At 40.1% G+C, this 27,394-nt stretch overlaps 1 protein-coding gene across 2 annotated transcripts in view; it reads right to left on the reverse strand.

Annotated features, from left to right (window-relative positions):
* Positions 1-14,403: 14,403 nt before the first annotated feature.
* Positions 14,404-27,394, reverse strand: part of LOC135469303 (homeobox protein Meis1-like) — a 125,041-nt gene continuing 112,050 nt past the window's right edge. The window contains exons 12-14 of one of the 2 annotated variants that reach the window (XM_064747922.1): positions 18,680-18,738; positions 17,376-17,459; positions 14,404-16,558 (exon numbers count right to left, since the gene is read on the reverse strand). In XM_064747922.1, the coding sequence (XP_064603992.1) occupies positions 16,218-16,558; positions 17,376-17,459; positions 18,680-18,738 (484 nt within the window). In that variant the 3' untranslated portion in view covers positions 14,404-16,217. The remainder of the gene's footprint in view (positions 16,559-17,375; positions 17,460-18,679; positions 18,739-27,394) is intronic. The other variant, XM_064747923.1, reaches the window with a different exon arrangement.

The following is a 27,394-nucleotide window of genomic DNA, read 5'->3' on the forward strand; positions in this document are numbered from 1 at the left end:
CCACACTATACAACCCTCTTACAATCCTCTCACTTTCCTCACCCCTACCATACAATCCTCTAACCTTCCACATCGCCTCAACCTTCTTTCCAGACCATGCAGCCTCAACCTCCTCTTCACACCATACAGCCTCTTCTCTCCCGATTATACAGCCTCAACCTCCTCTCTAGACCATACAGCTTCAACCACCTCTCCAGACCATAAAGCCTCACCCTTCTCTCCAGACCATACAGCCTCGCCCTCTTCTCCAGACCATGCTGCATCCTCCATTCTCACCAGAACATTTCACCTCATCCTTCTCTTCTGACCATACAGCCTCACCCTCTCTCCAGACGATACTGCCTCGCCTTTCTCTCCAGACCATACAGCCTCAACCTCCTTTGAAGACCATACAGCCCTCCATCCTCACCAGAACATTTCACTTCATCCTTCTCTTCTGACCATATAGCCTCACCCTTCTCTTCAGACGATACAACTTAGCCTTTCTCTCCAAACCATACAGCCTCGCCCTCTTCTCCAGACCGTGCAGCCTCATCCTCCTCTCCAGACGATAATGCCTCGCCTTTTCTCCAGACCATGCAGCCTCATCCTCCTCTCTAGACGATACTGCCTCGCCTTTCTCTCCATACCAAACAGCCTCAACCTCCTCTCCAGACCATACCACCTCAACCTCCTTTCAAGACCATACAGCCCTCCATCCTCACCAGAACATTTCATCTCATCCTTATCTTCTGACCATATAGCCTCACCCTTCTCTTCAGACGATACAGCCTAGCCTTTCTCTCCAAACCATACAGCCTCGCCCTCTTCTCCAGACCATGCAGCATATTCCTCCTCTCCAGACCATGCAGCCTCATCCTCCTTAACAAACGATACTGCCTCGCACTCCTCTCCAGACCATGCAGCATATTCCTCTTCTCCAGACCTTGCAGCCTCATCCTCTTTTCCAGACCATACAGCCTCACCGTTCTGTTCTGACCTTACAGAATCGCCCTCCTCACCAGACCATACAGCCTCATCCTTTTCTCCAGGCCATAGGGCATCGCCCTCTTTTCTAGACGATACAGCTTTGCCCTTCTCAGCAGATGACGCTGCCCCACCCTTCTCCTCTGACCATACTCTGTATTGGGAAAAAAGAATAGCACCTATATATAGTTGACGTGCAGTTCGGTATGTATTTTTATGAATACATGCCGTACCCTCGCTGACTCAGTGACCTAAAGCGTTGTTATCACCGCAGCTGAAGGAGTGTGTGACCAGCGAGACCGCAGGCTCGATACCACCTCTCGCTCATTGGTTTGTGGTTTTTAGTCAGTAAGCTTATTAGGTACCTGGAGAAGTGAGGTAGTTTACTCCTGGAACTCCGTTTCTCACCAGTAAGGCTTTTAGCACCAATCAAACAAATAAAAAACTTGAATATTTGGGTAGTTTTCAAGACATGTGCGGGTGCGTTAGCGTAAGTATGATACTTCGCCCAAGATCATTAGCATTGGCATTTAGTTCTTGTTGTCCGCGAAATATTGTACAAAAGCAAATGAAAACACTTTTGGCATCCGTTGTTCACCTTACTTTTTCTTCTTTTTATGATTTTTTTTTCTTCTGGTATTTTCTGTGAGAGATTACTTTGGTATCTTACACTCTGTAACTCACACGGCGAGGAGAACGAGTTCTGCGTGTCGTTCTTAATAGTGAGATGAAATGACAGTTTAATAACTGTGAAGTAGACAAGCTCTAATAAAATTTTAATCAGGCAATGTCGTTGTAACAGGCTTTTGAGAACAGGTGAAACGTCGGCAGTAATATCACCATTTATCAGCACGTGTCTCTGATATTACGCCGAGCGTCAGTCACACCACTATAGCACCGACCAAAAGACATTTTACACCGAATTATTAAGTGATTACAACAATTAAAAGATTATCAAGTATAAATCTGGACATGGTTAAATCGTGGGTGATTAAGAGATTAACTGTCAGCTTTATCCATTCTCTTAAAAATGATAGCAGGAGACTTTTACTCTGAAGAGCCCGGTATCGCAGTCGCTAAACGCAAAACAATAGGTAATATGGAGCATTCATTCCTTTCTATTGTTAATTTTTGACAAGTGTGAACAAGGAAAAAACAGTATAGCTTGACAGGTGTGAAATAAAACAGCGCCAACTATTGACAGGTGTTTGTTTCTAATTAGTCCCGGTGAAGTGAGAGTTTTGAATATATGGAGAGGGATATAAATAAGCTGTGAAGTGGAACATAATCTCGGCTGGATGTCGCTTGCCAGAGACAAAGGACACTCAGCAAATTATCTTCATATAGGAGATGATATTGACGCTATAACAGTTTCAGCTTAAAGCGTCCCTGTCAGCTTTCCCGCAAGTGGTATTGTCCACCCGATGTGGTTAAATGCGAGTAGTTGAACACGGCCAGTTGTGCACACCTCACGCGTCTGCCACCTTATTGGAAAAGGTCAAAGAAAAAATGAAACTTTTCGGTTTGCCATATGCTGGAAATAAAGCCGACCATATCCTCGCAGGAATAAGACGTACACGTTGGCGTGAAATGAATCATTTGTTTATATCGATCTTTTGAAAACTTTCTAACGTTGTATGTCTTCAATGAAATCTAGCGCTTGCATATACACTGTAACAAATGGCATCTTCATTTATATTTACGTCAATTGCTTACTAATGTAAGAAGTTCCAGGTTGTTCTAAATTTCAGTATTAGGTATTGCTCTTCTTGTATATAACACTGATGTAGTGCTAAAAATTGGCTGGGTTTTGAACAAGCGACTTCAAAATAAGACACCACATTGCCAGAGCAATAACTGTCAGTCGAAACTCGGAGAGGTTTCGATTCAGGTTTCAGCACTAGAATATGTGCTATATCGAGAAAGTGTAATCCTAATAGCGATAATACTGTTACTTATTAAAAAAAGTCCACTTTCTAAATCACATCTACCAGTCTGATATGCTCAGCTTGACGTGAGATTTACCTTTGAGAACAAGGCAAATTTCATGAAATGTTAAACGTCCGTGAAAAATCGTACAATACCCACTTTTGGTGAATATATATGTTTTTTATGTACTTTTCCATTGAAGCAATCTTTATTGCAGATTTAATGTTCCCGTGTTTATGGGCTATAGACCTTAGGTCGATTCCACAGACACAATTCTGACTTACATCAAAATTTAAAACCTTTGCCACAAATCTTAGTATTTGGTAATGGAACTTGAATTTTTGACACATTTGTCTTAAAGTACCATTGATGAGGTGGTCAAACTTTTCATTTACAAGGCTCCAAAATGAATTCTAAAATTGTATTTCACGTTTTGACCTGAATCAAAATTAGCTTAGTGGGATAGGCCCCTGAGACCTATATAGTTCTAGTTACAGAAACACCAATAAAGGTGACCTTGTTTGAAACTAAAAATAGAAAACAATCTTTGCAATGATCAGTGATCAGGAATACATACAAGTAGCTTCATCAATTTTCGCAGATCTTGCTATAACGGTTGGACAACTTATATTGAGCTTGGATCCCATTTTAGGCCTATTACAAATTGGCCGAAGTCTTAGGTGAGACAGATGTGTATGGGTAAGCAAAGATTATTATTTTGTGGCACTTTTTGTCTGAAACCTGTTAAGAATAATTAAATTAACGTTAACAGTTTAACTCAGATCTTATAGGATTTAAATTTTAACACAGCACAGTAATGTCAGAACTTGAAATCTGTAAAGAGTCTTGGCAAAATGCTGAAAAATGACTTAAAATGTGCGAATAACGCTGCGTATTCTTCTGTATACTTCCTCTCTTTCATTAGCCTTTATACATCCCTCCTATTTTACAGTATCGCGATAGACACATATACTTATCCAGTGAGCGAATTGAGTCGCTTTATAATTAGTAACACTGGTAATAGCGTTCATTAGAGATGGGATTTTAAAGTTCATACTAGGGCTTTGTTGTTCAGGGCCCTGTTGTTCGAAAGTGTATTAGCCAATACTGGCATTAAGTCATATTTTATATTTAAATTTTCCCCCAATCTTTGCAGTTCTCCAAAGTCAAAGTATGTCATCAGCAGTTTTAGTTCATATTTAATATAATGTTACACTAGGCTATTTTTTAGGCTATGTGCAAAATAGAAGACTTGGCTTAAAGTCAAATCTGATATTAAATCTTACACCAGTTTTGAACATTGGTTGAAACAATTCCCAGTGGTTTAAAATTTGAGCCTGGTGTTAATTTTAGTCTCATTTGTTTTGTTTTAAAGAATAACGCTGAATAGTAGCAGAATTAAAATCTAGCTACTTCAACCAATCTGATTTTATAACCAGTCTGATTTTATAACCAGTTTGATTTTATAACCAGTCTGATTTTATAACCAGTCTGATTTTATAACTACATTTCTTTAAACCGTTATGGAAATTTTGATTGGATTAGGAACAGGGAAGCAAGGTTTGATAACTCGTACGAGTATATGCTATGAATTATTAAGTCAAGAACGGCTGGTTTCGGTAGCTGTACTAAGACACAGAACAGTTTATATAAACATGCATGTAAAGTGCTTGGAAGAGCACGCCCTAACTTTGAAAAACTTTGTTACCTTTATCTTTCAGCGTTTGTATATATGGCCATTATCAAATCTAAATGCATTAACAACTTATATTCACAAAAACAGAACACAGGCCTAATAGTGCTTGTATTGACGGTTGGTCTATAGGTTATACCCAAATTTATCCGCCATCAAAATATTAAATGTTTTCATGTAATTTTAGTATATAAATCAACTGACTATACACTTTTTATATAACAACAAAATTTCTAATACATCTGAAAGAATTTTAACCAATTAAATTTTAGGTGTAGGCCTAGAAGCTATTTATGGGCTCAAAGTTATTTCAGAAGAGTGACGGAGTTCTATATTTAAATGATAGTGATAATTTTCCCCGCGGAACAACGGGGATACCAAATAAGCAGAGAATAACCAAATATTTCCTACCTAATTCCAAGTCACTGAATTGGAAATTAGTCCGTAAAAATTAAATCACTGACGAAGAAAAAATCCACCATCAATTTGACAAGTTCTTTGAATGATTGAGCAAATTATTCACAGTTTCTTTTTAACTTCAGCAAAATTAATGAAACCGGAGAGGGGAATTGTAAGGTTGGTTCGGCAAAGATCCGGATCGCTTGTCGAAAAGATGAAGGCTTGATTCGGAGATAGTATTGTCCGAAATTATTTCTAAATTCAGTCCGTTTTAAGAGGCGTTCCGCGCAGATCGATTCCGGTTGGATCAAGTCTGGCACGCTGAGGACAGTAAAACCCTCTGCTGAGGAGAGCTGCTGGGGTTGCTGTAAAAACTACGACTGAAAACCGTTGCTGACACGGACTGATGATATTAACCGGCTTGTTAAGGGTTCCTGCAGACATAACCGTCCACCTCCCACTGTCCTACATGACAGCCATGGAGACTGGTATAAATAGGGTGATGCCCGTGAGATCTGACACCTGTGCAGTGCTTAGAAAGCTTAGTGCTTTCGTCATCCACAATTACTGCCAGTTTACACAACGCGCCATGACCTACTTCTCAGAAACAAGTAATCCGGCAATGCAATTCACAATCGTATTTAATTAATTACGACATTTTGTTTATAAGTATAGGTCTTCTGATATTATGTCCTAAAACATTGGTATTCTCTAACTATTTTTTATGATAGTCTGTTATTTTTTAAATTTTTGTAAGTATTATGACTGGTGATAATATCAGAACATATACACCTAGACTTGTGACTTTCCAAGAATTTCCTATGGTCGTCTGATTCTACATGCAAGCATTTTGACAAAAAACGGCGGGAAAACTGTAGTTTGATTTTAGCATGGATTTATATCCGTGTTTTGTCGTTCACGACTGTTGACTGATTCATTCTGACGTTATGCCCTGCAAATCATACTACTTTTGCCGGTTAGACCTTAATTTTTAAAAGTTGCTGCAGAAACTATGCATTTTTAATTAAACTAAATTTATAAGGTCTGGAAATACGTGGAAATTAGCTGCGTGTGTAGGCCTACAGTGTGGACAACCATTTTTCATCAGATATATGTATCGAAATTCAGACTTGGTACCAAAAAGATTCAGTGTAAATTATCTGCTTTGCATATGGGTATTCCCGTCAGCTACAACTGTGCGCAGAGTCTTGTCTGTAGAAATATATATCGTGTATATGTGCGAAGTACATTGTTTTTCTATTTTAGAAAACATCATACCACCACTTGTGATTTGCTCGCCGAAGCCTCCAACGTTGTCATTGCATGGATGTACATATAAAGATCGCTTTATATAGACCAGCATGGAATTAAAAATAAAAAAGACCTAGCTTAAATAACTGCCTAACTTCACACAAAGTTGTATATATGTATAGTCCGCGGAAAGACTGAGCTAGTAGCAATATTTATCCTGTAAGTTCAACTGTTGAGGTATATACCTCGCATTGCTTGACATTTTTAACAGGAAAATAACAGCAGGCTACCAAATCTTGGCGCCAAAATGTTACCCCGAAGTCAGCTGTCTCAAGGCATCTACCATAGAAAAAAGCAGTAATGTGTATATATATTCATGTTCACTTGTTAATGTGCACATAGAAGGACAAATAACTTGAAAAGCAGTAATAACGTAACATTACTCACAAAAGAATTACGCTGTGTTTACTGGCCCATATAGGTATATACAAACATTAAGAGGACATTTAAATTAAATAAAAGGTAAAATAAAATTACATATATTACAGAGGTGGAAAGACAAATTAACTAAGACAGTAATATAACGTTCACACCTGTAAAAAGTTATTCTGGTCACATCAGTCACACTATATACACATCTATAAGCATTCGGGGAAAGATAGCCCGCTCAAATTATCTTTAGATTATATCTACTATAAGTTGAATGGTATTATTTAATTCCAAATCAGCTTTCTCATTGTCTAAAAGTACAATTACTTAATCAATATATAGGCTCTGTACACAACAAGCAGCGCCACCCATGCCGTTTTGAATAAAAGCAATTTCCCGTTGATTTCGATTAAATATGTCTTGTGACACGGTTTTCGTTTTACCGATCTGTGAAGTGTGTATATGAGCCATATGAGCATATAAACAACGCTTGGAAGATAAATTTCTCAAATATAATTGTTCACTATACACTTATAAATTTTGAAACCGTATTACTTAGTGCCCTTTATGGTTGAATTGAGAAATCAGAAAAAAATAATAAGCTGTATATTTTGAATTGTATTTCACTTTTTTTTCATTTTTCTCTTTAAATAGTTGAACTTTTATTGAAAATCTAGACGTTTTCTTTCCAAATATAATTAGATATTATTGTGTAAGATGTAAAGAAGATGAGAGGCGTGTTTATTTGTTAACGTCTATATTAAAAAATTGGTAAAACTTGCATCGCGACAATATATAAGCAGTACGCGGCGCTACATGTGGCGGTTTTGCGAAACGTTCCTTGAAGACCACCGTTATGGCATGCGACTCTGTACGTCGTGCGCATGACACCCGCACAGAAGTAATGGTCTCCGTGTAGTGAAAACTTCTTCAATATGAATGGTGATCAAGAACACAATCATATAAATAAATACAGTTTTGTCTCCTCTTGGATTACTTTATACACATAATTATTATTATTAAAAATAATGCAATAAGTCAGTTTATGGTCATAATTATATGTGTATTGTGTTAAAGACACTCAATGGTATCCTAAACCCAAAAGACACTTTACCCAAAGTGAAGCAGCTGATTTTATTTTGAGCTCATTTTGAAATACCTGACGTATACATTTATGAATTTTATCTATGGCGCTCTAATTGTTGTTGTTTTTTTAACAGATAATGGAATCTGACAGCAACTTGCGTTTCTCGAAGAACTGGGAGTTTTGTCCCTTATTCTCAAAAATGCGCTTTCTTAAAGATGAAAAATTTGGGCAAATTTAGCCAATCAGTTCATATATGTATTCTAAATCTTACATCTACCAACAATATAAAAATATGGATTTCTTATATCATGTAATAAAAATATTTTTTTTCGTCCAAATTTAATCAACATAACTTTATCACAGATATATGTGGCCGAATTAAATGAATTCGCTTAACAAACACTCCATGGATATGTCGACGACATTTATTTACATCGTCTGTGTATCATTCTTTGATAAAGTGGTACATTCTCACGGTTTAGACTTCGACGAAATAGTTTGAATACCGGCACTGCTCTGCATGCACAGCACGGCACAAATGGCCGTCACGGTTCGCCATTATGATGATGTTTACCCCGGCCATAATCGTCGCTTCCAGCCATGTAATATTCTCTCTGCCGGAGAAAAGCATATTCTCTGCTAATTATGCACCGCCGCTGTTTAATAAGACCATTATCGTGTTTTTAACGGATGATGAGGAAAAAACTTGATATAGAGGTAAAGCCCTGTCCAAATTCCCAAACCAAGACTGGCACAAGGATGGGAAAAAGAGGTGAAGTTTGATTTGCATCAAACAAACGAAGCCAATTTGTGAGGTAATGTACAATACGTCAGCGTAATTGGAGGCGGATCTGTCATCGGGGACGCCGGGAACACAGCCTCTGTTCCTAGACCGCCCCAGCCACGAATCTCCATTCTTGTAATCTGTCTTCACCAGCGGAAACGACCAAATTCCGAATCGGAAGAAGGTTCGAATATGATAGTCCGTCCTCCACTCTCGGAACCATGGTGATCGGTTTCACATTACGAATTTGTCACTATTTTTTTCCCTCGCCCTGGTTGAATTCGCAATTTACGACCATGTCGGTGAGAGGGAAACAAGGAAAGGTCTGGTGCAAGACGAACAATATCGCCGAGTCTGTAATGAGAAAAAGTTCCATTACTACACATTATTAATTACGACATTTATTGAAGTTTTTTTCCCCGTCTCGATTCTCTAATAGAAAGCGATAGATAACTAAGAGTGGCAGCATGGTGTCCAATTCGCTCGGAAATGAGGAGGGCATTTAAGTACCTTCGTGATTTCCTCTCCCGCTGTGATCATACAGAATTAATTTATCATTTATCTCACATATTTCGGATACATTTTCATCACAGCCTCGGTAAGAAGGGATGTATGGTTTGGAATTACTGGTAAATGTGACCCTATTTACGAAAAGGTCGGCCCTTCATTTCTTTACTGATTAGATTCCGCCGTGAGTTCCGGAGGAGGTGTGGAAAACTGACAAATGTGCAGACGATAGAGCACGTGCTAGCACGTGACTACGTTCCAATCGCGTGAACTTTGACCGTCCGACTCGTGGTCATGTGATGACAGATCTGATCCAAGCGAAGGTGTTACACAGTATACAAAGAGACCAGCGATCCACGGCTATAAACGGATAAAGCGGCGAACGCCAATAACGAGGTCTACAACCGTGGGATAATGGTGCAGAATTCCTCGCAATGCATGTATTATTGTGAAGCGCAAGACTTTGATACATTTATCATCATCATCATATTGATAATACGTAGCAATTTTTAAGTCTCAAATATAACTTTAAAATGTCACGGCTAAGCATACATGTATGTATTTAGATGGTTTGAATTTTTAGTAGAATGTGCTATGTCATAATTGTCTAGTTGCATCTAAACAGTCTTTTGTCCCGAACTGGAATGAGGCTGCAAGTCACAGATATAACTTTAAAAAAAATGGTTTGGCCCGGTGTCAGTATCATGTGACTGGGTGGAGTGTCATGTCTGGTCCGTGTGATATTTCAGTTGAGGCAACACTTTGACGGCATGGACTATGCCACAAGAAAACACAGTATATGAACACATATCTAATGACTCCTCGTGGTCATATGACTGATAAATTAGGTACGACTTAAAACGCCAAGCATAGATACATACATATATACATACAAGCATACAGGCATACAAACACTACTGAGTTATAATACTAAGGTAGTAAACTTAAGACAGAATCCAACCAGGGGCTCGAAAAAAAAAATAAAGAAAAACAGAAGTGGAGCCATTGCATATATAGGCCCAATCAATATTCAATTCTTTCAACAAACGAAATAAGAAACAAACTGAAAGATATAAAAATGCAGCATAGAAGAAAAAGTTTATTTCTCCATTCCAGAAAATCGGTTCCTTTGTCATGGACTTCAGGAGGAAGGAAGACACATTAGAAGAACTCTCATGGTCTGATATACAAACATGGTTGAGAAGGTGGCAGTATTTGTGGAACGGCGTATGGTCTCTGCTTGTTGACTCCGTGGTAAATAATGTATTCAATCATAAATTTACAAAAACACTTACACAAGTGTAGAAATGAAGTGAACACGATGAATGCATTTGAATATTATTACTGAAATTTCATTTTGCACTCCATACCTGCAAACATGTATTATATTTATTTATTTATTTATTTATTGTCAGATATTTATGACCGTGGTCAAAAGTTATTCACTAAAACAACAAGGGAAAGGTTAAACACTGAGAAATCTCGATATTTTTCACCGAGTTCCTGGCCAAAGCCATGAGCTCGATTCGAACTCATAGACGCATTGGTCAACGATGACGTACAAGTTAAAATAAATGTATAATCTCACCATACAGATACATCTCACTGACATTACCCCTCCGCACAGGCTAGATTCTAACCCTTGATGTAGCTCACTGGCGAAAAATACGTTGTTTAATTTAGTGGATGTTAAATCAATGAACTTTTGGAAGGACAACCCACAATAGCACGACATCTGGTGTCAGTTTCATGAAGCATACTTAGCATTAAGTAGCTCTGAACTCAGTGCACTTTATATCTCTGCAACATACATCGTAATGGTAATTTAGGTCTTACTTAGCTAAGTGAACTTCGTGAAACGAACCTCTAGGTTTGAACTCACACCTGTACGGCGGCCATTCTTGCACGGTGAATATGCACCATTTATTAGAATTCGTTTATCTCCTTTAACTTATGCACATTAATTCCATCACATTTCAGCTGACAGCAAATCATTTTTATACCTTGTCTGTAACCGAAGATTTTAATATCATTTCGATTTAAGTTCTTTATTTGTAATTCTGATCAGACTATTTGTTTACATCCGCTCTAGGCTAATCCGTTGGCCACAGTTTTATTATTGCGTCCAGATGTACTTTTATTACATCTATCCATAAGGACAAACTTCCAGTATTTGTCTATGTAGGTATTTTTTGTAGTTTCTCGTAGTTTCTTTGAGCTCTTAAATATGTAAGCCACGCTGCGGATAGTAATTTGCTGCTGCTTAAGCATTTAAATGAGCAGTTAGAATAAATACCAAGCTGATGTAAATTGACAGGAGACCGTACATCACCGGTGACCATTTGCCAGCTATTACACTTGTCCTTGCTCTGGTTTTGCTCTTTATGTTGTCTTTATATCTCTTTATATATTACATTACACATGTATTCCTCAATTTGTATACCTACACTTATAAGGAAATCAAACTGTATTGTATTGTATTTATTTTTTATTGGTGTTTTAAGATGCAGCAGCATTATAATGTCTTAATTTACGTACCGATATAGATTTTTATTTAGTTTCTTTATTTACATGTATTCGATTGGGAATGGAGGTTACTTCATCCAGCTGTTTCACAATGGTTGGTGAAAAATATATATGGTCGTGTTCACGCGGAAGAGACTCAAATACAGAATCGACCGTCCAACCTTCCTTGAATCGAAAATTGCAACATCGTCAAACTTAACCTAAGTGATCAATGGTGAGGTCAGAAAACCCATACTTAATTGCTGGATAGTACATTTGACTGTTGGATTTCCATACTGCTATAACAAAGGATATTTAAAGGATGTGGAAAACGTGTTGAAACTACAAAAGAAGTCCACCTAAAATACAGTCTTGTCGCTTGTCTGATTACTCTGCCGTTAAAGTCTAATTCCAAAGTGTTAAGCTTCCGTCTATATCTCCGTTGTTGTCTATTATTTCATTTATTTTATTTCTTCACTATCTGTTTATTTTACTTTGCTGCATCGTGTAAACGTGCTACTGTTTTTCTGTTCATACACCAACAAAGCTTTCATCTATATCGGGAGTACCCTTTAGGTTGGGACTATTTCCAAGTTTTTTTCTCTGAAAGTTGTAGATTTCCACCTTTTTCAAATAGAACGTCAAACAATCAATCAATCTATATTAATAGATTGCCTGGAGCGGAGTAGTTCTTTGTTGAATCTTCAGATTAACCCCACAATGACGTCAAGTCGTTTTATAGATGGATGAAAACGGTGTAAACCATCCAACTTTAGCCACTCACTTGGGCACTGTCCCACGTGGTTTACAGACCTACAGTTACCAAAGTCTTACGCAGGAGTATCAGAGACCATAGGCCTGTTTCACAAAGCGAACGTAACGTTACGTGCACTTAACTTCCATGGCGTTGTAAGTAATACGTCGCCATGGAAGTTACGAGGACGTAGCGCTACGTGAGCTTTGTGAAACGGGCCCCAGACCCTGGGATCACCAAGCGATCGTTCAAACCCTTATAAAATTGTCCTTTCTTATGTAATAAACTCAAAATATTGCTTGGCAACGTAAGTTCTGGGTAAGTTATTGTACAACAAATTTCAGCGAAAATAACGGAAAGGAACATACCAAATTTAATGATTGGAGTTTTGACTTAAGTCTAAGAATTCTTTGCTACTGGGCTCAGGAGAATGTAGAAATTTCCTGTCCAAGGCCGGAACCCGTATCTCTTTCGCCTGCGTGAGCCTTACCACTAAACCATGCCCCCATCCCTTACTAATTTAGGGCCATTGTACTTCATGTATTAAACCACACATTCAATCAGATCACTACAACCAATCTAACATCATGTACATGGTTCGGAAGCGTTGTACGCCGGAACAGTAAAATAATGCTGCGTAGGTTGTAAAACACCAGTTAAATACCTTCAGCAAGCAAACACCGTACATGGTAAAGGTTAAATATGAATTAATGTTGCAAATGTTGTAAAACAGCGGTCAAATATATTTTACGAAGAAATTCTCACAAATAATTTAAACAAATTTTTAACATGAACGTGTCTTTCTGTTTGTATTTTCAAATATTTATAAATGTATTTGTATTTATAAATGAGTCTTTCATTCCTCTAGGATTGTTATATAGCAATATTGAAGTCACATTCGAGATGTGTATTTTATTAAATGGAAAAAGACCAGTCCAAAACGCCAGTTTGTCTCGCCTTACCAAGCGTTCATAAGACAGGTTGGTTACAAACAGGGCGACATTACCGAATTCTGATTGGCCCACAACCACTTGTTATCATACGGCTTCATGCCTTCAGGATCATGTGCGGGAAAGTTAATCAGTCAATCAATCATAATATTCCTTCGTGACGTACAGTGCATGCATGGTTATGTATTGGAACTTTTCAACAGCTTTACTGCCAAACTTCCCACTGAATGTTGATAAGGCGACCAAGTATAATGTTCGGTGAGACTATCGTGGAGGAAAGTTCAAAAGAAACTATATAATCTCGAACAAACATCTTGTCGCAAAAACAGACGGGACTTTCTTGAACAAGTGACCACTGTACACAGAAGTTACACACATTAACCGTACTCGAGAATATTTGAGTGGGAAAAACTGGAAAACTCAGAGCTGAAACATCCACTGGCATTTGATGCAGAGATTTTCACCTAGTTAGCGAACTCAATATCCTCTGCATGCTATACTGGAGGACAGCAACTGGTCTCAAATACGTTTAGTAAGACAAATTAAACGGCCATATAAGCGGTATCAAGTGCATAACATTATCTCCATTCCGAGACTAGAGGGTGACTGTTATACGACATTCGGGCAGTAAACGATAATTTTTCCAAATAACATACCACTACATCAAAAAGTCAAACGTAACTGATGCCTCAGTATTGTAATGAGAACAGTGCCTTTCTCAATCTGCCCGTGGCCACCCATTTTAAACAAAATTTCTTCCAAGTATTTCAAACGGGGTTTCTGAGTGAGAAATTCTTCCCGCCAAATCAGCCCAGGACTGTGCCTTTAAAGTAAAAGACTTGTGTAGATCATCACTGTGATATTAGCACAAATGCGTAAAACTAACGATGTATCACAAAAAAAAAGCAAAACGGGTGGAATGTTGAAACAACTGTCTTCATGTGCATCAGAAGATATCTCAAATTTCGACCATCTTTTTTACGATCTCTGGATACATTTTAGCAGAACGGAAGCTCATTCCAAAATATCTTGGCTTTACACAGTCACATTGATTTTCTATATTCTTTCTGGAGTTCCAAGAGCAAACCCTACCGAGTGACACACGGAATATACGACTTTAAACAGTAGTACATGTTATGGTAAACATACCATCATTTAAACACAGGACAATCAAGCTCGTCTTGTCCAAATCTGGGACATCCACGAGGTGGAAAACTCTAACAATCAGAAAAACAAGTCAAAGAAGTCGGAATGGTCTAGTTCGTGTGTTTTATGTACACGTACATCATGGAAGCTCCATGTTGGAGACAAACGTGGAACTATACTTTGCCGTAAACTGACAGATGACGGCATCTTTATATTTTCTTTGAGGTAATAGCTAGGACAAATAATACACAAAGCCATTTTTATTCTCTTACAAAACCAACTGTACAATGCATTTACACACCCTATCCTGTTGATTCGCTTTAAATAAAATACAGAACAATATTCACCGCCTTCATAAACAACCCAGAAAAACCCTGGATACCAATTTTTCGTTATACTTTTTCATTATAATACACAAACTAACCTCTGTTATTTGAAACCGTTTGAAAATGATTATTTGACAACTGAGCAGAGACAGGAGTACCTGTCGACAACAGGCCACTTCAGCTGTCTGAGATCAGCTTAAATCACCATTCACACATATCTCCAGCCAATCAAAATAACGATTGTCAACACATAAACAACAACTGAAATTCCCAAAAAAAAGTTACACACTCTCACACACGCACAAGACGGCAGATTTGAATCCAGCAGAAAATAAGTCATCGTACGACCCGCTGTATGACGTCACCAGTCGTGTCTATGACGTCATTAGTGTGGTCGGGTACCTCTAGAATCCAACTATGTGCCAAGACAGTTTGTTGAGTGATAACATTCACATCACCAGTCCCTGAATCGCAATATGCCCACACGTTGTACATCAAGTTTACAGTTTCTCGTTAATAATATATCCCAATATGGAGATTAAATGGGCGACAACAGTTTCTCCCCTTGTCGGCCTTTCACAAAGGTATCATACCATAACTGTCAACTGTATTCTGTCTTCGGATACAACTCCTTGTAAAACCAGAGTCTTCAACCATTAACATGGGCGATGCTAAATACACACCCTTCCCAATGGTAAGGGGACCCGGACGATTTTTGTTTTCATCTTGCCCGTTGGGATAGTTTATTTTCGTCCTTTTAACCCAACCTTTGGCCGACAGGAGTTTTCAACTGAGCACTGAGGTAAGTCAATGGTCTTACTTTGTCGTCTCTTTTCGGCGCTAGGAAGCGTGTCCCCGACAGTTCAGTGACATGCTCTGCCCGGCTTACAGAACAATGATTCTTCCATGGGTACCTGGAATGCACTATGCCTTTGCGGAACACCTGGTTCCGTTGCGAAGACAAGTCATTACTGATCGGCAGAGCGGGCACACAGTCTCACACACACGTCCGCGTGGTTCCGCTGTCAACAGTTCAGATCGCTGGATCACAGGACAAACTTTCCACGCTGTCAGGGGACGTACAACGTGTTCCCCTAGCTAACCATTCCATATATGACTAGGATATGGACGCAAACAGAAAGACAGACAGGGTAAATACAGCTGGATTATATACAGCTTCTCGTTATCCACACAGCCCGGATGTGCAGGCGGCGGTGAGGGAGGTGGTGATGTCTACAATGGACAGCCGCAGTCCCAACCTGAACACTGTCCGTGCAGCCCCGCAGGCCGTCCGTTCGCTGTCCAGACGCCGTCCACAATGGCGGGCCTCTGAAATCTTCAGAACAGAAGAAGTGGGAATTGGATTCCCCTAATAAACCACTATAGTTTGGACTGGACAAGTGGTAGTGATGTAGTTACACTACATGTTTGGTTTGCCTGGTTTTTGTGAAGTCAGAATTCCTCCAAACTGAGGTGAAAAAGACGGCTCGGTTAGCCGGCATGAATGTCTTGTATATGTTGGGACATGCCATCCATGCTGCCGTGAAGAGGAGGGCTTTGTGCCGTCATACCGTGGTGACCCATGCCTGCAGTCCCGTGGCCCATCATCATATGATGGGGATGGCCCGGTATTAACATGGTTTGTGAATGAACGGGTGGCCGAAGCTGGGACATCTGAGAGTAAGAACTGCTAACAGGCGGAGACCCGTACATATCTGGACCGTGCATTCCCATCCCAAGCATGTCGTAGCCTCGCTGTGTGGCGTCGGCCATGTGTGAATAGCCAGCCTTCATAGGATCGTACATGTCAGGACCGTGCATGCCTGGGGCACCTGTCAACCGCAAACAAACAACAATTATGTCAATTTGGATTATTTATTTACTTAGCTGATTGATGGTTTTAAGTTAGTTACGAATATTTCACTTCTCATATAGTTTTATGATTGGAGGAAACCCAAAGAAAACAAGAAAACAACAACATCTGGTCAGGCTCTATGTGACCGATTACTGACTACGTCACTTTGATGATGAACTAAATATATCCATAATGTAAGGAACGATTCTGCTTTGGATTTCTGGACGTCACATAGAGTTGTCCTGTATATGATGTTTTACTTCGCCTAGGTTATTCAACTAGGAGTGTATTTAAATCCAAACGTATATATCTATGTTGCCGACATAGAGTTTTTGATTTATAAACAGACAAAAAAATTCTACAAAAGGTTACTTTAGGCACAACAGCATTTAGGGAACTTTTGAATATTTCGGCTCTGTAGAGCATCCAGCTGGGGGTAATATACAGGTCTATCGATACACAAACAGTAGTTAACTCTGTGCTTCATTCCGGGAGGGGTTTTGCTTCGATTTTAAACCGTGCAAGAGGCATTGTTCAGGGCTTGACCCTTAAGAAGTCGATTTATCTCTGCGCAGAACGCGAGTTTCAATCTCTATAGAAACGGCTTTTCTGAAATCAGAATTTGATGAGACGCCATTCAGTCCTTGCTTCGACAGCATAATGCTTTAGTTCGATCCAGGCGCCTGAAAGCTTATAAATAACACATCAGTATGCGTAGAGGCGCAAACAAAAAAGCTTTCTGGCCACAAAGTTGGAACGATGGATTATCTCCTCTTGAGTTTGCTGTGACTTACCAGGGGGCCGCATGTGCATCTGCTGATTGTCAGTCATATAGGCCATTCCGGTTCCGTCCGGGCTGTAACCACCATGACCTGGACCTGAACAAAGACAAACATTACACATTTATCATTTACACCCTGAGCTGCTAACTCTTTGTTCAAAGACGCGTCATGTATGGTTTAATTTTTACGCATAACAACCCAAGATCAGGATAAAAACTATATGGCAGTACTCGCCCAGAACACGAAGTGATCGTACAATACCCCATTCGTTCTATGTTACCTGCTGCCTGCATCATTTGTTAAACTAATTCATGTATGTGCATTTACATAACCTTACACCGTTACGGTATTTTCGGTTTAAAACTGTATAAAACATATAAATGCCATCAGTGGTAAATGGTCCCATTCATTCATCCTGACAGATATTAAAAATTTATCTAAACTGCCCCCCCAAAAAAAACAAAACAAACAAAAAAGGAAAAAGAAAAAAAAAACAACAGCTGTACAAAATTCTTTCTGACCTATGGTGATATTTATTTGTCTGGGTTTTCATGATGTCAAGTCAGTAAATCAAGTTGTCACACACAGGCGGTGACCCAGAAAACAACAGTCATGAACGATCAGATCATGACGAGCTTTCGACACGAAACCGCTAAATTTGAAAAGGTAACTACCGCATACCACATGACTAGTTTACAGAAAGTCATAACTAATTATCACAGTGAACATCAGCCGACAAAACATGATCGCGAGAACAAACTAGTGGTGCTCGTGGATGACAAGTCATAGGGTTAGGTGAAGTACAACGGAGTTATCGGATCTGTATACCATAGATTTAGAGGTATTTGTAAATAACTAAGAGTTGTAACTGGAAGATTAAGAAATTTAATGTCAACTGAACGTGTGTCTTAAATCCAGCGGATGACATTATATTTTGCGTGGAGGCACGTTCTGTATAGATTCCTGACATCGTCAGCCCGGTTCTAACGCTTAAAATGACCAAACTTCATTGTTTTGATCACAGAAAAGACAGGTGGCAGACTCACTTGAGATAAAATATTTTGATGAATTGCAAATTCGGAGCGGTTTAATGTAGGGGTATGAAGGGAGGTCACACAGAAATCCCGTTACACGATTATTTTGCATTATCAGATATCTGAAGCAAATTACTGAAGGGTTATTTCATTTATTTATGGGAACATCAAATAAATTCCAACTATTTGTCAAGAAATATAAACATTACTATTTACTTCTGGAAATGTATGCAAATAAGTTCACAGAATATTCGTTTAGCAATGATAAATAAATATACTTGCCTGCACGATTTGATTGGTCAATCATAGGTTGAACTATCCTTCGTCTTGCATTAATGAACCTGAAAAGACACAAAACAGACCCAGTCGATTAAAATTTATACTAATTCAAAGCTGTACACATTTTCCGATAGCACCGCTATTTGGATAAGAGCTATGACATGGTGTAAGCACTTCGAAAAGAAAGGAAGATGTCAAAGAAACGAGAGATAATTTAAGTAAATGAATTGTTTTCATCTGGCTCCCTACACCTGCAATACAATTCACCTAAATCATGGCCATAGTGGTGGGCTGATCAATTTTTCTTCATTAAGACCAAGCTATGACACTTGGTCAGATCTCATCGATGGTAAGACCGTTCCTTCCGCCCTCATCAAACCGACACATTGATGAAGTCTAGATAGTTAAATCCATGTAGAGAGAGGCAATCACAGGGACGCAGTCTAACAGACATTTGGGGCCATGCCATCGAGCATGAATTTTCTATCTCGGATTTCCCAGGCAAGGGCATTCTTTAATCTTCAAGAGGTCACACATCTGCGGCGAGCAAGCAATGAGAGTGGGACTTATGACTTGGCGAATGAGCTCCCCAGAACTCTTTCATTGCGGCTCGATGGATTCTTAAATTTGACCGTCTCTAGTGGAAGGAATTGGAGACGGTCGGCTATCTTACAGCCCAAAGCCGCAACACCAAGTATCTAGACAAGACTATTTAGGCTTACTTCATTATTTAGCGTTTATTTAGAACCAAGGACCTCTAGTCTCTCCAGTCGACTCTTCAATTATCACCAGTCTTTAACTACTCATAACTAAGACATCAGTCCTGAGAACAATCCACCAAGCTACAACTCCCCCCCCCCCCCCCAATGAGTACCAGACTAATATTTGCCTTGTCATCGTTCAGAGAGAAACAGAGAGAGAGAGGGAGAATAGCTTTACCAAGGTGTCAATCCAATGATTAACTTCATTAAAACAATACAGTGGAAGGGGACGTCTTGCACAACTTCCAGTTTTCACTGAAAACACGACTCGTCTCGGATACCAGATAGCGGAACGTCATGCAGCGATCAACCCTCTGAGGTGACACAAGCTTTCAGTTTTCAATTACATCCCTCCACGAAGCGTTAAACCTCTTCTACAGACCAGTTGTCGATTACACAAGACGCCGCGCTTATGCGCCAAAACCATTCCTGAGAGACATCTTCAAGATAAACTGTCAGTCACATTTCAGTCCCAGTGATTTCACTGACCGTCTGTGAAAACGATAACCTAGATGACGGTTTGAACACGAAAGCCAGAAAAATCTACATCTACTTCAAAAAAAAAAGATTTCCCTAAAGATGGAATTTTGAATTTGTACAATCTATACTACATCTAAAATATTTTGGTGTAAAATTTAACCCTCCTTCTTCTCAACATAAACGCTGTTAAGTACCCAGATCGCAACAAAATACTTCAACGTCCCACAAAAAAAGATTTGCTGTTATAGATTTATGATACATCTATAAATAAGTACAGTAAAAAAACATTAGCGGCACACTTGTAGTATACCACTTATGTACTCTTTTATTAAGATTGCCAGGCAAACTATCCCATGCACTATCGGATTTTTGCCTTCAACAAGAAGTTTCAAAAACAAAGACCGACAAAGTAAAAACACCACGTCTCTCGAACATTCTGTTCCTAAATAATAAACTGTGTGCACACCGACTGTAGACAAAGACTGAGAGGTAGAAAAAAAAATAAAAACAAGAGTGAAAGACGGTTTCTAGTCGACTTGTCAGTTTAATTGTGGCAAAGCAGCACGGAAGGTTCCAAGGAATCCGATGCTGGGAAAGTTTGGCGAGTTATATTTGTCGGAGGTTTAGCGTTACATTTCAGTAACAAGACGAGATGTCAGAGAGTCTAGTGGGGATGATTAATTGTTGGGTACAGGGGTTTGGCGCCAGGCTGGTCTTGGGCCAGCCAGCTGCTCGCTCGGGTTGGTGCAACAACTGTTGGGCTCTCATTAACGGGCTAACCCCTCGACCCAAGACGTTGCGATCTGGGGCCCTCTTACTCTTACTAAGAGCCAGATAACTACCCAGGAACAAGATCTAGAAAACAGTCCAGAAATTAGAATAGGCTTTTTTCGGTGATTAATGCCCTGTGTTGAGTGAAAGAGATCCCTAGCTCGAAGGCCTACCCACCCAGACCATTCCATCTTGCAAATTACATCTTCATCTCACATTAGACGACATTACAAGATTAAGTTACAAGTTGATGATGTTGGAGAGTTTACCTTGAAGTTTCAGTAACAAGTTCATATCGCACCTCTTGGTCAAACTCGCTGTGTTTTAAACTCGTAACCACCATCGCCAGTCCTTCCAAAAGGAATGTGGCCCAACGCACATGGGCACTCATCAAAGTAAGGATCACTAAGGGGAAAGTTTTTGTGCACTAATTCTCCATCTAGTCCGACCATGATATACGATCCATTACGCCAGGAATTGTTCTACATTGTTATAGTAATCATCCCCAAATTGCTTTTATATACAGCCCTGTAAGCTAATCACTGTTGTAGCCTGCTTTCCAGGAACAGAATGCTTGTAATGAAGCTAATTCCAGACAAACAGCCAGTAATTAGACCATAAACATTAACACAGCCTTGTGGTTTGTTCATCTACCGTTCTAATGAACAGACAAAAACGATCGTCGACTGTATAATAAGCTGTGTGCTTCTAAAGAAACGGTTTCACAGCCACGAGACTAAGTTTTCCATAACCGTAACGCTGACAATGTTTATAACCAAAATTTACATGAAATACTGTTGTCTGTTTTTTTTTTACTTTGATTTCACAGCATGGAGCACATCTGTATTTCGATTCCAAAAATTTAGAGTAATAACAGCACACTGCATGTTAATAGAAGCTTTACATCATGAATCCCCGACCTCATGTCACTTGTCCTGTCTAGGTTTTACATATTTCAAACGCATCCACACTTCCGTGGTAACGTAAGTTCGACTGTAATTAATGGCTAGGTTCAACAAAAAAACAGCTTAAGACACACGTACGCTGTGGTATTTTTTCCTCAATCCTCCGATCGAATCGGCCAGACTAATGATCACAATACGTGGCAATAAAGAGCAACATTTAGGTGAATAATCCAAATGAAGGGGAAGCTAACTTTGTGCAGATGGCGAGGGGAACCCTCTATAGAATAGCGCCTGAGGGCACGGGCTTGGGGAGGGCAATTGTCAGCCAGGGAAAGGCCCTCCTCGCTGATGACATTAGGTTTTGTTTTAATGTTGGTAATGATGTTATGGAAGACCCTCACTTTTGCGCGGAGCCATTCTCTCCAATTATCCGGCCGATGCTATTTGGCACAGAATCCGATCAATAGCTACACGATTAGTGATGCAGAATTGGGGACGAATCCAGACTGGCAGGCTCCAGCGAACATAACAAATGGACAAAAGATACAATAAACAACATTTTTATTGACCATTATTGACCAATGATTTCAATTTTCTCCCCTTATTGTTTTCTGCCCTGACCTATCTTGGCTGATGGGGCATCTCCGTACTGGCTTCGATCCCATCGATATGGGAATCGCCACGATATTGCCAGTCCTACCATGGAGTTTTTCCTCCCAACTTCCCACACTAACGCCAATAATGATTGCCTTACAACCAAGCCGGTTTTACTAGCCATCGGTTGCTAAACGAGCACAGGTTTTATGTAGTTATGGTTGTACTTGCATAGATACACAGGTATCTCCCAATCCACGGGGTAATTATTCGTATGTGCAAGAGGTTTGTGTTTATTTAAGTGCGTTGTTCCAACCGCTCTGGAAATCCTGTGATCTCGGCCGGAAAACTGGTCAGATCAACTACTGAACGATCGAGGTCAAAGGCTGGAATCAGTGAGGAGTGAAGTCAGGAGTTTGACGATACCTGGTTAAGCCTCAATACACAATCATTATCCGATCATCCGTCAATTTACTTCACTCCGATCTTTTTAACATTTTCCTCCACGCTCTTCGCCCCGAGCTCCCACCAAGTTTTCGCGTCTATTCCTGGCTGTGGTTCTAATGAACTGAAGCCAGTGGCAAAGCATCCACTTTGTAGGAATTACGATGATTCAGTGTTCGGTAAATACACAACAATTTACCCATTAGCCTGACTTGGTTTAACGCGTGAAACCGGTAGAAGCCTAACAGGAGAGCTCGTCGGGGATCTTTATCTCTCTGTGTCTTCTTTACCGACAAACGCTGACATTCAGGAACAAAAACACGGCATAGCTCTGACGTGAACAAAGCAACTTCTGGCAATCAATCAGGATTTTCCGAAGTGCAACCACTCTCATTAGAAAGCGGGTACTAATCCTAAATATATGGTCACGCTCTCCTCGTCTCGGCGACCTTCCTTGGACTTCAGCGCTGCGCAAGCTCACGGTATAATTTAATCCTTTTCTTTGTTTAAATTATTGTTTATTTGGTGTGATGCAGGCGAGCAGCGTTATCCACCGCCGGCAAGAGCAGGGACAGGTGAATCGGGCATTCCAGTAATCTCTGAGGAGTTCGAGATTGTGGGAAAAGTGTTCATGTATGTAATTGGACTTTAGCGCAGGCCTGCATGGGCGCCAACACGTGTTTGATGCCAACTGCCATGAAAAATTCATCTATCGCCGACGGAAGGTCTCCTTTCGCAACGGATGTACCATGAAAGTTTCATAATGCCCAAAAAGGCAAAGCTGCCTGCTCGTTAACAGCGCTCAAGCCCATTAAACAAGATGAACGGATTACTGAATTTCGTTAAGTAACAACGCACTTGCACTTATCTAATAGATTCAACAATTGTTAATGTATAATCCAGCTTGCGGGCAGAAGCAGACTACTGGCCACAGAGGAGGTTGATGGATGAAGGAAAGAGGCTTGGTTATGAATAGGATAGCGACCCTGGGGGTAATTGCTGTTAATATTCTACGTTCTCCACCAGTGGTGCTCCAGTGGACAGGAAATGGGGTCGCATCTTATCATTAGACTAAGATAGGCCTGTCGAGCTCTTTCCATGCCCTGAGGTAACCATCGCAGAAGATGCTTCCTGTCTGAAAACCAGTATTTCGCCATGGATCCATAATTCATCCTCATCCAAAACAGTCACAAAAAAACTCCCCTCAATATTCCCTCATAACTCTACGCAGACTACTATTTCTGTCTACAGATAAAAGTTTCAGGTGGAAAAATATTGGGATGCTTCATAAATTTTAGATTGTCTCTTGAGTCATTCCTGTTCAGACAACGGCCCTAAGTTGTCTTGGATCAAAAATTCAGATCAAATTCCATCTACTTCCGCTAGGCAAACTTTTAGAGTAACAAAAAATATGACTTTTGTTTATCGATAAGCATTCCTTTTAAGACTGTCGCAAAAAAATTATTCACAAAGTCCAAATAATTTTCCCGCCAATTTATTTTTGAATGGTTTGCCAACCAATCAATCATTAAAACGTAAATATCGGATACCATTCATCAATTCATCCACTAGAAATAAGTTGCTTTTTTCACTGCCATTTTAGAGGCAAACTAAATATATGCAGTATTCCAAGTAAATGCGTCGATCGAAACGAAAATGCCTAATATCACTGATCTGAAACTTCGACTTGGGTAAATACAATAAAGATGGAGTCGGAATCTTGCCAACTGCTTCGTTTACACACTTATCCCCTGCTTGAGTCCCATCAGTGTTGGTCAACAATGCTGCCGCAACTCAATGCAACATTGCAACCTAAAGACCCCCGTCTCCCAAAGGCACTCCATCCGACTGACTGAGATCCGATAATCCTGACAGCCTAAGTATTTACCAGTGCTTTTTATCCCCTCTAAACATATCCTTATAACCATTCTTCCTCAAGCTTCTGTCATTTGTCGAGTCTCTCTAGGCTATGAGAGTCCCCAAGTGTGTGTTTTGTACATTAGTGTCATCAAAACCCCAAGCTAATAGTTTTCAACAAATTCAACCAAGTAGAACTGGGGATGGCTCTGATTATGTAGTCCAGCCAGCTCTCCTTTCTCGCTCCCCGGGCCTTAATGGCCCACACAGTTGGGGTACTGATGATTAATGGCAGATATAGGGAGCTCTGCGGGGGATAAGGGTGGCGCATTTGGAGCGACCTAGACGCTGCCCTAGGGGCAGTTTTATTTTGCTATCTACCAAACTGGCCCCCTTCCCCCTTATCTACGATGGGAGGACAACCAAGTGACAGATAATGACCAAAACTGCTACTTTCTGCAGACATACCATATATCACAAGGCCCAATGTTTTGCCATGAGTCCCCCAAGCATCAGATGTACATATCCCAAAGGTCAATGAATATGACCTCTGGCTCGGGACACTCACAAGAACGTGGCGAGAAAATAAAGGAACTGTCGCGATATGCTGAGACTAGTCTCCAGGCAATAGTTTAGTAAAGCACACTCGATAGCCGGTGTATGATACTCTCAACAAGTCTACCGTTCTGCTTCACTGAATGCCCCCCCCCCCCCCTCCCCCGGGTCAACTGGCCGCATGAAGAATCTATCTGAGGAATCTACCCTACATGCCATTCGTCTTGATGCGGACAACTTACAAAGTCGCCTAATCCAATAACGCCAGATTATCATACATAAGTCGCATGCTCTGTCGGCATCTGTCGTTAAAGGAAGATTACCTCCCTTTACACCTTCTTTGGCAGGCAGCACTGAGTTATGAGAAAGTGGATAACGGTAGTTCTCGCTAAAAATGTTAATTCTGTAGTGCAATTGTGTATTTCGTCAAATATTTTTCACAAATTTTTCGAACGATTTTAAAAAATTAACAGCATATTCGACTTTCGAGAGCAGTCGACCACAATCACGTATAATATGTTCACTGACCTCGGCTATACAGTTTTTGTTCATGACACCGTCAGCTGTTTCATGCTACATTTGAACGGAATATATTAGACTAGGGGTGTGCTTGTTTCAGACTGTTGCCTCTTAAAGGGCTCCAGTTTTGAATAATGCTGTGAGATACGGAGTCATAAATGATTCAATAGCTAGTATCAGTGGTAGACAAGGGAAATGCCTAACCGGGTGACAGCCGACTGGATGTTCGTGCTTAACACTGGTCGTATGAATATTTTCTCCCCTGATTGACAGTTAGGAGGCAAAAATCAACTACAACTTACACAGCTGAATGGATAATTCATTCTCTCTCAGTGGAAGCACTCCTCTGGAGAGAGATGCGGACAATGGAATGTGACATGCTCTGGTATCGAGTTCGGCCCCAATGGGACTCGTGCTGGCAACTAGTTGTGTATCCAACATCTTACCAGGACACTAATTCCCATATATCACACGGCTGCTCTAATCGCTGAACACAGGGATTACCAAGTCGAAGATAAAAAAAAAATAAATAAATATATATATATATATATATATATATATATATATATATATATATATATATATAGAATAGAATAGAATAGAATAGTAAAATAAAAAACACAACAAAAGTATCGTCCTAGACAGCTAGGGTTTTCTACAAGTCGGCTCTCGGCTTATTTAAACAAAGATAGCTTTGATTGACATTGTCAAGATTGATCTTTACAGTCAAATTTGTCACATTGCGATAGACCATTGAATGTTGGAAGTAAACACGATACCACTCAGGTGTAACTTTGTCCGTATTTTATTGGGTAAACTGCGATGCCTCGGCAATGCAATACATATACAAATGCAGACAACTTGGGCGAAAGTAAAATGCAGTCATGCTTTCATTAATCCACTTCATTTCTCAATAGAATGCGAAGGTTTGCTTTCATTATAAGCTGCTAAGCTTGTCGTAACCTGTGCCTGTAACACAACGGAAGACAGGTTCTGAGAGCTGTCATCGAGGCTTGCTTGAATAAACCTGAATTTCTATCAGGAGGCATAGCAGTCATAAAAGCCCTGAGCGGTTTAGTTGTGTTAATTGGTGATTTCCACGACGTTTCTTTACGACCAGCCCTGCCCAAGTGGTGTGGTCAGGGAGGGAATTTTGCGACCCAGTTTGTGAATGGCAACAATGTGGTACAAAGGTTATAAAGCTATCCTGGTAGACTCGAGATGATAAAACTGCCATAACCTGCCAAGTACTGATTTACAAGCCATCTTCAAATCTCCACAAATATTCAGTTCAGCGATGCCACGAGATTCGGACCCTTCCGAGGACACCTGATTTCAAGCAGCATGGCCTCTCAAGTTTCCCGAACAAATTCTCGCTATCCTTCTCCATTTTTACGACATAAACCAAGGGCTCTCCAGATAGGATAAAGGTGGGCATGCGGAGAGCTGACGCGTCCTCAACAAGGTATTTGTCAGATTTAACGTGCCATAAACTATCCGCAGAGCATGACTTACGGGAGTCAAAAATCGTACATATTAAAACGGTTATGCTAATACTAACTTTTACCGTGGGCTATTAACATTTTACGGTTTTAAAAATATCCGGGGTCCAAACGTTTGTGTAATCAGGTCTTGTGAGAGCAAGGGCTAGAAAAAAAGCTAACTATGTTATTCTCGCGAAAACCGCCATAGTCATGAAACATTAAAATTCCTTGGCGTTAAGTGAGGGCGATTTTTACCTGCTAAGTGTCGACACTAGAGATCTGTTAGCACGCCGATAGTCCGCCAGGTGAGCGGTCATGAATGGCAGCAGTATTTCTAGCGGAGACAAG

Source organism: Liolophura sinensis, chromosome 6 (assembly GCF_032854445.1).
Source record: "Liolophura sinensis isolate JHLJ2023 chromosome 6, CUHK_Ljap_v2, whole genome shotgun sequence".
Classification (NCBI taxonomy): Eukaryota; Metazoa; Mollusca; class Polyplacophora; order Chitonida; family Chitonidae; genus Liolophura; species Liolophura sinensis.